At 52.0% G+C, this 13,313-nt stretch overlaps 1 protein-coding gene across 21 annotated transcripts in view; it reads right to left on the minus strand.

The window, feature by feature from the left end:
• Window positions 1-3,538: 3,538 nt before the first annotated feature.
• Window positions 3,539-13,313, minus strand: part of LOC140261379 (protein CEPU-1) — a 219,655-nt gene continuing 209,880 nt past the window's right edge. For 7 of the 21 annotated variants that reach the window (XM_072354730.1, XM_072354738.1, XM_072354728.1 and 4 more), the window contains 5 exons: window positions 9,025-9,162; window positions 8,311-8,431; window positions 7,717-7,868; window positions 5,558-5,590; window positions 3,554-4,344 (listed from right to left, as the gene is read on the minus strand). In XM_072354730.1, coding sequence (XP_072210831.1) covers window positions 4,244-4,344; window positions 5,558-5,590; window positions 7,717-7,868; window positions 8,311-8,431; window positions 9,025-9,162 — 545 coding nt within the window. In that variant the 3' untranslated portion in view covers window positions 3,554-4,243. Of the gene's footprint in view, window positions 4,345-5,557; window positions 5,591-7,716; window positions 7,869-8,310; window positions 8,432-9,024; window positions 9,163-13,313 lie in introns of all 21 variants that reach the window. The other 14 variants (XM_072354743.1, XM_072354734.1, XM_072354742.1 and 11 more) reach the window with 5 other exon arrangements.

Here is a 13,313-nt window from a genome sequence, read left to right on the forward strand (position 1 = left end):
AGTGCTTTGCGCCTATCAAGACCGAGACACAGAATGTCTTCATCAACGGACGAAGACCAGGAGAAGGGACCTGTACCTCTTGGGACCATTCTTCCATCCCACTGATGGATGCTCATGAATGAGGGGCCCTGCTCTCCTGCAGAAATCCCAAAGCTGATATCTCAGAGCCCTGCGTTAAAGGATAGGAAGTCTGCAGGGAGCACAAGAGCAGCAAGATGGTCTGGGGCAACCCATCAGGGGATTGATTGCTTGCTCTGCACCTCCCTTTGCCTTTCCTGACATGAAGCTGGAATGCAGTGTTCTCAGAATATACTGCTGAGCCCTGCAGCCAGCTGCTCCTCATGGTGACAGCCTCCCACCGCCTGAACACACAGCTCTGTCAGGGACACCTTGGCTGTGCTCCCTGGAAAGAAAGGTAAGTGCTTCAATAAACACACTGGGAGAGGGGTCTGGGATGGGAGGACCACACCTGCTCCAGAATATCCAAACGGATTGATTGGGGATAGGACATCACCAAGACTCCAAACAGCTCACCTCGATCTGGCCATGGAGGTGGAAATCACCCAGCTGGGCCATTCCTCTGTCTGTGCGCATCTCTACAGGTGATACGATGGTCACACTGTCCCCCTGCCCTCCATCCCCCTACCAGCAGCCTCTTATGTGCCTCTTAGGGAGAAACAACAGCTGCAGCCTGCAATACCAGATCAGGTTGTATCCATCTCCCATGTAAAACTCTTGGACTTCTTGGTGTGGTTGGTAAAAGGGTGACAAGCACCAGCCATTGGGATGCAGTGTTAAGAAGGCAGAGCCATTCAGAGGGGAATGAGCCCTTGCTCCTCCTTTCTGTGGGCCTCTTCTGAGTGCAATTTTGCTGTGTCACAGCCAAGAAGAGCAATGGAGGGACAATGGGAGACAGCCTGACACGCTCCCTTCTCTTTGCTGTAGCCCCAAACCTGAGGGCTTCCCTTTGTGCTCCACATCATCACTTCCTGCAAGGCAAGAATCACAGCTAACACACCAGGAAACCTGTGGCACAAGCAATAAACCCTGCCCGGAACAACACAAGCACAAGTGGGCTCCTTTCACAACATACAGGAAAGCATCACTAACACCTGGACCACAGCTACATCCAGAGGAAGCGAGGGCATCTTTCAGGCCATGACATTCATCTGCCTTCACTGAGAGACACAAATAAATATGTTATCTAAATAAATACAGAAACACACCCATAAACCAGCATCTCTCTGTCTCTCTCTCCAACTTACTCTGCAGTGCTCAAACCCTGGCACTGTGTGCCCTCTGACCTCTTGCCTACAGCACTGAGCATTTCCAAACTTGAAATATAAAGGGAGGAACCCCATGAACCCCAGATCCACCCTTTGGAGGGGCAGGGTCCCTCCATCTCCTGCCAGGCTTGCCCTGCCACAGCCAACTTTCTTTTCCTGAAAGCCAAAACCATGCACTGCTCCATCTCCTCCCCCAGGAGAGGCACAAACACACATCTGTGGCCATGGCACAATGAATGTGGCCACAGCTCTTCCTGCAAGGCCACCACTGTGGCTTTAGCACAGTACTGTGGTTGGCACCGATCCCTTCTTTCTCTGCCATCCTGACTTCAGGATGCAGAAAGCTGTCAGCACCTGGCCATCCTGCCCTGGAATAGCAATTAAATGCTACAAGCTCATGGGGAAATGAATGGTGGTGGGATGCATTTGCAACCCCTGCCAACATCCCATCCTTTGGGATAAAGCCCATGTATTGGGGGCCCCTCTGTTCCCACAGGGACAGTATTTGCCACCAAGGGAGAAGATAAGCAACCCTGGGGCTCACAGCAAATCCCTTTGGAGATTTTCCCCTGCACCCACTGCATTGTCGGTAATGGGGCGCTGGTGCCCATAGTGACAGCAAGGGACAAAGACCCTCACTTAGGGCAGGGAGGGAACAGCAAGACACACTGCAAATGCTGCTGGCCACAATCAGCCCACAGGTGTGTTGAGCACTGTGCACACAGGGGTGGGGGGGTCTCTGTTCCCTACCTTTTCTCCCCGTCCTCGAGGGATGCTCCAACCTCAGGTCCCCACATGCTGCCCAGGGCCGGGAGATGCTGCGCCGTCATTTCACAACACCTCGCTATCCTCTCTGCTCTCTCTCTCCTTTCTCCCTGCCTACTTCTCGGGCTGCACAAACTCAGAGGAGGAAAAAAATAAAACATTAAAAGCCCTGCAATGGTTACAGACCAGCTCTGATCCTCACACACAATGCACAGTGTGCCAGGTGGAGCCCACGTGCCTTGAGAAGCCGGTGGCTACAGTGAAAGCTGAAGACCAAATGCAAAGACCCTTCTGAGAATCAACAACACCAACAGAGACCAACAGCAAGGTCACACCAATACCCAAACTCACTTGTGACCTGCACGGCCGCACCGTATCACCTCCAGCACCACCGGGGGCCCAGTCAGCTCACAGAGCAGCACCCCAAGCTCTCCACGTACTCACCGAGCCTTACCTGCTTTGCATCACATCTGGGCTCAGCGGTGACATCCTCCTGCTGCTCCCTCCCACCCTCCATCCATCCCAACATCCCTCCCTGTGCCCAGTGGCCACGGCGGGGGCAATGAGCACCACAAGCAGACGGAGCGGCCACATGGAACAATCGTTTTAATGGATAGAGGCAGAGAGAGCCCCCTCGCCGCCCGCCCGCTGTGCCCCCGCCTCGCTGTCGGCCGCGGAGAAGGAAGGGAAACCAAAGGAGGAAAAGAAACTGCAGGAGAGAGACCCCCCACCAGTGAAAAATAAAGCCAGTTGTTGAGGTGTCCCACCCTCCCCCCTCAAATTTCAGCCAGTGGCTCAGCGGCAGGTGCCGATCACTTCGCCTTCTTATATATATATATATATATATATATATATATATATATATATATATACACACCCACACACGCACACACACCCACACACATATACATATATATATATATATATATATATGAAACTGAGCTATATAGATCTATATCTGTCCATCCCTTGGTTTGCTTCATTCCACCACCAAGGGCTGGGGCTGTGCATCACAGGGTGATGGAGAGGGACCCTGGTCCCCATGCAACGCCTGTGTCCCCTTGTCCCCAAACACCCGAGGGCAGAAAGGTGATGAGACCTGGGCACGTGCAGAGCGAGAACCTCTCCTCATCTCACAGAGGACCAATACACACCTAACTCCATATACAGCATGCAGTAATGGCAGCGGAAGGATCCTGCTGGGAACTGTGGCTAGAACGCTAACTGAAAAAAAAATAATAATATATATATATGTATATTTATATATACTGTATATATATATATCCCATAAAAAGATTCAGCGTCTCCCTTCGCCTCGATGTGTGGAGGAACTGTTTATATGGCCGTGGTCCTGGCCGGGTGAGGGGTCTCAGCACAGGGCTCCTGCTCCTCGCCCAGGGACGAACCAGCACCATCCTCCTTGGAAACACGCTTCTCCTCTCCGCTTGCTCTCCTGTTCCTGGTTTTCTTTCTTTCTTTCTTTTTTTGCATCTTTGTTTTTTAGGAACTAAGAGTTCTAGGCTCGTATCAGAAAATAGAATCAATAAAATTAACCCTTATCATTCACGATGTCCACATGGCGTACGATGAACGTGGCTCGGCACTGCTCTCCTTCCTCCCTTTCCGTTCGCGGCGGTGTGGTGTAACTGTTGAAGATCTATATATCTATACACATATATATATATATGTATATGTGGATATATATATATATATTTCGGAACACAAATGGCGGCACAGTCCATGAGAAGACGGGGAGATCTCGGCGAAGAAGAAAACCTGTGCATACGGACGGAGGGGCTCCGGGTGAGCGGGGATGGTGGGGGGACCAGGGCTGTCCCACCCCCACACTGACCCATGGCAGAGAACGACGAAATGGGGGGGAGAAAAAAAGGGGCAGGCGAAAAAATAACCAGAGGAAAGAAAAAAAGACTCAGTCGCGTTGCGTCTTCAGCAGGAAGCCTTGGATAATTTTTTTTTTTGTTCCCCCTCCTTTCCAAATTCCCTTTGAATTATTATTATTATTAATTATCATTATTATTATTTTTTGCGTGTTTTTCCTTTCTCCCCCTCCCCCAGAAGGCCTGGCCGGACAACTCTCTCAATTCTTATGATTATTTTTTTTTTTTTTCAGAAACAGTGAATACATCTTCTTCCTCTCCTCTCTGCTGTGGTGGTCGTGGCCGCCTCGGGGCTCAGAACTGGCGGGCGAGCTGGGCGAGCGGCAGGGCCAGCAGCCAGGCACAGCTGCCTCGCCGCCATGCGCCGCTGTTGCCATCGTGCACTGCACCGGGGCCTGCGGGGGGGAGAAACACCCGCGTTGTTAGCTGTAGGGAATGGAGGGGGGGAGAAAATAATGCTGCTTTGAGCCCCGGTGCTATTGCAATCACTGGGGTCACCACTGTGAGCTGCACGGTGCAGCCATCCCCATCCTTGGGGTTGGGACGTGAACCCCACCATGATCCTGTGCTGGTCCCCATTTCCCATCCCCAGCTTATCTTGGATGCAACAGTACAAAGCAACCTCCTCCAGCTCCTCCAAATGTTCTTTGAAGTTGGAGGCAATAGCTCTCACCCAGCAGCACCTGAAATACCACCAAGGAATTGGACTTGATGATCCTCACAACCCTCCAACCTGGGATATCAGGTAACACTGTAATTCTATAACTCTATGACTCCATAACGCCTCTATGATTCTATAAAAACCATCCAGGAGACGGATGGTGAGACAATGGCAGAGGATACCTAGCGAAGCAGTGGGTGCCTCATGCCCCAAGGTGCCCAAGGCCCTGGATGGGGCCCTTGGTAGTCTGAGCTGGTGGGAGGCAACCAGCCCATGGTCTCCCTTTTGCAGCACTCCTACAGACACCGCTATCCTCAAAGCCCCAAATCATCACCACTAACAAGCCAGACACTGGGCACTTCTAGAGCCAAGATCAGCTCCATGCTGCCCCCAGCTCTTCCAAATATCTTGAGGTCATCCCAATGCCAGCCACTAAGTGCACTATGAACAGAGCCACGTGGCTGCAGAGCCCCAGATCAGGATGGCAGTGGTCCCCAGGGCAAGCGATCGATCGATCAGTAAGAGCAGCAATGCAAGGAACAGCACCCCTATCACATACCGAGGTAAAAAAAAAGGCACTAAAGCAACACTAAAAGCATCCTAGAGGACGAAGGACTGGCTGTAGCACCATTGGGCAACAGAACCATGAAGCCATCCCTGCCTGCATCCTGGAGACAGGGGGAAGAGAGCAGCTGAGAGGACAGTGGGGACAGGGCATGCAGAGGTGGGAGGTGGGCATGTTAAAGACCCAAACAGAAAGGCAGCTAAATGCACGTGGCTACAGTAAAGCAGCAACGGGGAAGCCATGAGCAGCCCCAAAGTTATCACTGCAAGAGCTGGAGCAATGGGGTTTGGGGGAGCTGCTCCCTGGATGTTGCCAGAGGGACCCACAGGGACACGGAGCAGGGGGGGGGGATTGCTGGCATTGCGGGCTCATGGTTACTGACCTTTCCAGGGTGTCAGAGCGGTTGTTGTCTCTTCTAAAAATCAAAGAACAAGTCATGGTTAAGGCACAGAGGCAATGGCAGGCTCAAGGTGCTTTGCTCAGCCTGCTCTTGGCATGGGAAAAATGCACGGTCACGATCGTTATAGGGCCTCTGTCCTCCATCCACGTGGAGCTCCCTTTGTGGTTTTACTGCAAAACCTCTGGGAATCCACATGGACTGCACAAAAGGGGAGCAGTAGAGAGCTCTTTATTTTATTTTTTTTTCCCCTGACTCAAGAAAATTATTTGATTCCAGAGCACTTCATCACATTAAAGACAGCATCAAATGAGCCGCTGAATTAGGTGGAAGGCCTGTAATAAGAATTGCTACGTGTTAGATAAAGCACCAGTTGACCTCCCTGAAAAAACAGATTAAGGAAAGGATTACAAGATGTATTCTACACTACCCTCAGTCGCAAGGCACTGGAAACTTCAATGTGCCGACGTGGATTAAAGCTCCATCTGGGGAAGGAGAACCCTGAATAGTTCACTCAGCCTCGAGGAAGAGGGGACACACACAAAACTGTCCCCAAACCCACACAGATTGGACATTTCTCCTGTTGGTAGCACAGCCCATCACTGGGAAGTGTAAGGGAACCTGGTTCCCAGCAGGGCTGCACACAAGGTGATGGGGCCACGTTCCCCTTATGGCATGAGCCATTCCAAGTGTCTTTAATGGAAGAGAATCCAGTAACTGGCAGCTCCCATTAAGCCACCAACAGAGAGAGTCACTCTTAACTCAGAGGCTTATTGTCTACCCTGCACAGTGCAGTCCTTGAATGGGGTCCCAAGACATGCAAGATATTAATCCCATAAGCCAATACAGAGGTTACAATCACACGGGTGGCCCAGGCCATGTGGGACACTCATCCCCCAGGGCACGACAGCACAGACAGAGCCGTGTGGCTTCGAGGTATCCTGTCCCCCTCCCTGAAAAATGGGGTCACTGGTAACCACAATTACCAGAAAGCCCGATGGGGAAAAAGCGGAGATCGTTCCTAAGCAACCCTAATGAAGGTTTAACAGCCAGGTAACAACTCATGTCTGTCACTTACAGCAGCGACTTTTTCCTGCAGAAGTGACTGTGATGCTCATTAACACCCAAGGTTGGAACCACCTGGGGGCTGTGGGCACAGCCCTGAGCACGGTGAGGGGAAGAGATCCATGGGGGAACCCAATGCAACAGCTGGTACCCACAGAAGATGAGGATGCAAGCAGCATGCAGGTGCTCATTGAGCCCAACATGTGTAAAGGAGCAGATACGTGATGGGCAGAGCCTTCTGCACAGAGACATGAGAGGACAGCAGGAAAGAGAGACCACGTTTCCAGAGATGCCTTCCCTGCCACCCTGCTGGCACAAGGTGCTAATTGCTATCTTGTTTTCCTCCTATTAATCACTGCACACCTACGATCATTGCACACCTACAAGAGCAGTGTTCTGCTCTGTTACAACCCTACCTCTCCTGCAGAAGAGGGGTCTCTTGTAACCTCTCCAGGCTTAATTAAATAATTCACACATGCTAGGAAAGAGTTTGCAATGCCAGGAGCAAGTTGCTGCTTTCCATTAAACCTTCTTAGCAGTGATTAATTCCATCCTGTGGTTCGTTTAACATGGGCTGCTATTAATGTCATCTACAGACACTGCTACCCATGGGCAGGAATGCCACACCATGCCTCCCCTGGGTTTCCCCTTTGGTATCCCCAGCTCTAAGTGATGTAGAAGAGATGGACAATGATGCACTCTGCACACAACTTCTGCAAATCTAAACTGGGCCCAGAACTGAGTGAAGGTGGGTCTGAATGAAAAATGATGCTGGGAGAGGATGGTGGTCCCCAAGCCCTGCTTCTCCTTGGCATCTACCAGAGTAAGGCGATGGAAAACTGCAGCCAGATCCTTGCTTTGCACTGATACCCAAACACAGCCACAGCACCCAGTCAGAAGGGTGGTTTGGAGGTTTCGATGCTTCCCCTGTGCTCACCACAGCCTCTAACCCACACTCTGGGCTATAAAGGATAAATAGGAACATGCATCTCTCCAGAAGCCCCTGCAGGTCTTACACACTGGTGGTCACTCCGTTAAGCTGTGCCAGGTCCCCACCCCAGTCCCTCAGTGCTGCTCACCATAAAGGATCATGCTGGCGTTGGTATTTCCTAGCTGGTTGGAGGCCACGCAGGTGTAGTTGCCATAGTCCTGCTCGGAGACGTTGAAGAAAGTCAGTCGGGAGAAGAAGGCTTTGTTTTCCACCTTCAGCCCTTTCTGTCCTTCAGCCAGCCTGGGAGGAGAGCAGAAGGGGAGAAGCTGATGGGGATGGCACCAAGAAAGAAGCAACCCCCTGTGATTTAGGATAAGAGGTACTAGCCTTAAGTTGCATCAGGAGAGGTTCAGGGTGGTTATTAGGAACTACTCTTTGGAAAGAATGGTGCTGCACTGCCCAGGAGCTGGGGGGGGGGGGGGTCACCATTCCTGGGGGGTCTTCCAGAGCTATGGGGATGTGGCACTGAGGGATGCGGGCAGTGGGCATGGTAGGGAAGGGTTGGATTGGTGATCTCAAGGGGTCCTTTTCAACCTGAATGACTTTATGATTCTATGGTTCAGTGAATGCCAGCCCAGAGGTGTGGGAAATTTCTGGATCAACACTGGTTTTGCTCTGTGGGTTTTTGGGGATGGGGTCAGTGTGTGGCTCCCACCCCCCATGGAACAGCCCAGGCTCTTACCGCTTGTCATCTTTGTACCACTGGAAGTCAGCGGAGGGGACGGCGGAGGCTTCACACATCAGGATGCCCTTCTGCCCCACGGGCACACCGGTGCTCTTCGCATCCGAGATGTACGGTGGGTCTGTGGGGAGGACGGAGCTGGGGGTTGGTGCCTCCCACCTCTCTCTCCTTTTCTTTCCCCATCTCACAGAAGAAGAAAAATCATCTCCAAGCTTATGCCCAGCTCCTGCAACTCCTGCTTTCCAAAGGGGTTGAGCAGATGGAGGACCCAAACCACATCCCTGCATCCCCCAAGGACCAGCGCTCCCTGGCACTCCCTGATGCCCAGCAGCTCCAGGAGTGGCCAAAGTGGAACCTGGGGGGATTAGAAGGTCTTCACTTCTGTCTATGAGCACAAACAGTGCTGCTTTCTTCCTCTCTCTTTCTCAAAATGAAGCAATGCCTGTTTACTGCTTGCCTCCCTCCTCTCCCCTGAGGTTATCAGCACAGCAGCTCACCACAGGTGGAAAACTCAGGTTGATGGAGACAGCTGAGGAGGAGGTGGAAAAAGAAGGAGCTTGGGAAAAAAAAAGGGGAATAAAAGGGCAAAACACCACCTGCTTGGAAACCTGCAGGTGCCAGGCTCAGTGCTGGGACCAAAGGCAGGTGATGCTGCATCCCATCAGGGTGGGACAAAGTGGCCCCGAGCTGTCCCTGCACCCCACAGCTACTCACAGTTGACGGTGACTTTGACTCGCTGGACGACAGGCGCAGCCACGTCATTGGAGGCACTGCACTCGTACTCGCCCGACTGCTCCCGTGTGATGCCTGTGATCTCCAGGTATTCGTCCTCGCTGATGAAGCCCACAGCTGCTGGGTGGAGGGAGTGAGCTGTGAGCAGGGGGCGCGGTGAGCCCACACCCAACCTGTGGTCACCAGGTGGGACCATGTCATGCTGACCCATCCATCTACTACAAGACACCCCTGTTGGACAGGTGTCAGATACACTGGTCCCAGCCACACCGACAGCATCATGTGCTGCAGATTAATGTCCCCAGTGTGTGCAGGATGGGCAGGGGGTCCTCATCCCACCCCATCTTTCTGCCTCGAGGTGCTGGCTGGACCCTCAGATCCTTCAGCCCCAGATGGGGGAGATGGCATCTTCCTCCCTTCCCTGCTGCTTCCCCATTGCCTTTCTCAGCTCTCCTGCAGCTCAGACATGATAATTACTGCACGAAGCATCTCCACGACCAGTGTCACACTTAATATTCCTATAAATTTTAAACGGTAGTCCTTGGTACATATGTGTGGCAATTGGTATCATATTTTAATTAAGCTTGCCCTACACCATCTGAAATTAATAATAGCTCGAATTACCAGTGTAATTTATAAATTAACATTGCTGCAGCATTAGGAAATAAATTAGCTCTGGACAGCTGTTTCCAGGAGTGAGTGCCAATGGCAGCGAGGCCGAGCACAGGTCCCTGCTCCCAGGGGATGTGGTGATGTGACCGGCACAGCCCTCGCTTCCCACCCGGTGTGCACTGCTGTGACCCAGAATGCTGTGGCTTGACATGCTTGGGTGGCCAACCGGCCACATCTTGCTTTTAACACGTGCATGCAAAGCGTACAGCGAATGCTGCCTGCGTCCCACTGTGTGATACCTTTAGAGCAGTTTGTCCCATGGGTCTGAAACACTGACTGCAGTCACACATTGCCCACATGGACTACTTTGGATGCAGCTGCTTTGAGTGCATGTATAAGTGCAGACAGGGCCTGAGCCACAGTGCCACATCCTGCAGTGAGCACCCAATGACACACTGATGCCCAAGCTGCGGTTGCAGTGTCATCAACACAAACCCACAGCCATGCATTGTGCCCACCCCCATCCCACAGAGCCCATCCAGGGCTGAGGTGAGCCCTCCCATGCACACAGCTGTGATGGATCGCTGCCGTCCACCTGCAGCATCCTCAGCCCCGTGCCCAAGCTCCCAGCGGAGCATCTGGCAGTGCAAACCGCTGAGCTCATCAGCACTTAGCGCAGCAGAAGGGCGAGATATGAAGGCGTTACCCCAAAATCGATATCCTTTGGAGACACAAAAATTACAGTTTTATACCCAGCAGCAGTTTGCGCAGCAAAAAAAGGAGAGAGAGGGAAGGAAACAAGCTGCCTGTTCCGGCTGACCTAGAATCGGCTCTCAGTAGCACAGCGCTGCCTGCTGATGGAATTATGACACAGCTGCAGCCCTTGGATGCTCCGCGTGCAGACCTGACTCAGGTTTGTGCAAAGACCCCGATAAAGCTCTGCTTCCAAACTCAGCAAAGGCCCTTCCCCAAATCATCGCTCGCCAGCACTGCACGGCTGAGGTTTGATCCTGGAGCAAGGCAGTGCGGGCTCGTTTCATTACCCAGCAAAGGACTTTGTGAAGTGATGGCCAGGGTCAGCTTGCCACCTGCAAAAGCTGGGAAAGGGGAGAGATGAAGGCTCCCAGCCTTTGTGCTGGCTTAGTGCAGGAGTCTGACATCAGTGCCTGGTAATCAGCCTCCAGAGGGGCAAAATGTAAAGGTTTGGGGTCCGGCTTTGTGCCATCAGCCCTGACGTGCAGAGCCTGCAAAGGTATCACCATGTAATGCTCTGAGTGCTATTGCTGAGGTAACAATGATGACACTGAGATGAAGACCACTGCTGCTTGGGTCCCTGTATGGATCCAGCCTTGTTAGTGCAGTGATCCCACACCAAGGTCAATGGGAGAGGAGGGTCCCCCTGCACAGAGCATTTCTCCCTTTCTCCCTTACCTGCTTTACTTTCAGCATACACGCACAGAAGCCAGCCTAAATGGCTACGTACACACAGGCACTGAAGTGGTCTGGTCACGAGATGCCCTATTGCACTTTAGCAGCAGTGACAGAGCTGATTTCTGCCAGTCTGTACCCGGATGGAGGCACCTGCTGAGCCCTGCCCCATCTCCTTTCACTGCCTTCCTGCCAGAGGGCTGAACAAACAGGGCACTCTCCACTTCTTGGGTTTTATATCGAGAGCTGCTTCTGATGGGGAAGTGGCAGTAAATAAAGAGCGAAGCCATGCGGCTTGTTATGTGCTGCTCCAGCTGAGAGCACTGGAAATGAATGGGCTCAGAAATCAGCGTGGTATGCGAGGAAATAACAGCTCTGGCTCACGTCCTCTCCTGCACAAAGGACTTTACAGGAAAATCAGCCCTATGCAAGCACTGCTGCCCCGTGGTTGTTGGGGTCCCCAGTGGCTGGTGATGCTGCATTGGGAAAGCTGAGCTCTTGAGGCTTAGGATGAGGGCACCTCCAGCCCAGCCCAGATTCTGGATGGGAGTCATCCCTCTGACTGGTCTCATGTATATCAGACCCCTTAGGGTTGCACTGTGGGTCTCCAATGATGCACACACTCTTCCTGCCTCCGAAACTGCTTGGAGCTCAGCAGCCCTAAGCCAGCAGCAGCCCCGCAATGCCCAGAGTGACTTCAGGAACTTCTCAGGGCTGCCTCTGCTTGAGCACAATTAGCTGCTGAAATATTGCAGGAATTAATGGCACAGCGCTCTCATCTCCTCAGGAGCTACAAAACCAGCACAGCCAGCACCCATTATTATTAATAATAATAATACTACAATCCAGGCCAGAGATGGAACAGCCATTGACTGTTCAAAGGCACAGCAACTCATTCCTCTGCAGAGGGTGATGACCTAACCTGGTGCAAATAGGGGCACAGGGAGCAGCACCAGCAGGGCCAAGGGGCACTGCAAAGCAGAGCAGAGCTTGGCCCAGCAGAGATGGGGGGCCTCATGTATTCCTTCCTTGCCTTTCTCCTCTTGCTTCCCCTTTGCTAGGCTTGACTGGGCTCCCCTCTGCCTCCTCCCACCTGTTAGTTTCCACTGAGCCTCTGACAAGATAATAACTCACCAGAAAGCAAACACATGTTCCCAAATTAATTACGTGCTGCCGTCCCCCAGCTCACTGCACCGGGGTCTCTGTGCCATGTTGCTTCCAGTTACCCTGGCTGAGCACTGCTGCGACGCCAGCATCAGAGCGAAGCAATCCCAGCCCTGCAGCAAGCAGAGCAGCTCTCCTTATTTCTGTGCACCACCTTGCTCCTGTGCATCGCACCAGCTCCTTGTCTTTCTCCCTGCACTAATCAGGGCACAGCACACAACACCCAGCAAGCTCCCAGTGCTGCAATGCACTCACACCACGTCCATGCACCTTGCTGCCATATTCCCACCTCTATGGATCTCAGCAATGGCCCCACTATGGGTTCGGTTCCCCAATGGGCTGTGGATGCCCAGATTCCCAGTGTTGCTCCTGAGTCATGGCCATGCACCGATCGGGTTAGCCCGAGAATGGGAATATTTTATGGGGATAATTTTATTAAAATGTTTACAACAATGCAGATATTGACATCTAGCTTCAATCAATAGCACAATTTATTGTCCTTCAAGGTGAACATTAAGCCAAGCTGCCCATTAGTCAATATTTACCTCCAAGGTCTATAAATCTTTATACTGGCTTCAGCAGATGTTGACAGTGGCCGATTCCAGATAAGTAAAAGTAAGAGTGTGAAACATTGCTCCTTTTGGAGGTGAAATAGTAACTAGTTAATTACAGCCCCTACAGCAATTCTGAGCTATCAATTTATGGCTACTTCTGGCAATAAAAATTAACATCGCGCAGACTCCCGGCTCAGAGTGACGCTCTTAAAACCAAGAGCCATCTATTTCACATGTCACGCCGACACGGCGGTGATGGCCTTCTTATAACAGTTTATAGTAAATAAATAAAATATACAAAGGTAATAAGAGGGAACTACCGGCATCCGAGAGCTCGTTTCTCCCTTCTCCTCCTTCTCTCTTATTGTTCAGCATCTCCCTGCTACCACTGACTGCTCATTTAGCACATCAGGAACCAAGTTCAGGCACTGCAAGATGCTCCCTTGTTCTTTTGCTTGGCCAATGGCACCGTGACAGCATCACCTCCACTCACCACAAGCTCTGAATCCCCAC

The sequence above is a fragment of the Excalfactoria chinensis genome, chromosome 21 (genome assembly GCF_039878825.1).
Source record: "Excalfactoria chinensis isolate bCotChi1 chromosome 21, bCotChi1.hap2, whole genome shotgun sequence".
NCBI lineage: Eukaryota > Metazoa > Chordata > Aves > Galliformes > Phasianidae > Excalfactoria > Excalfactoria chinensis.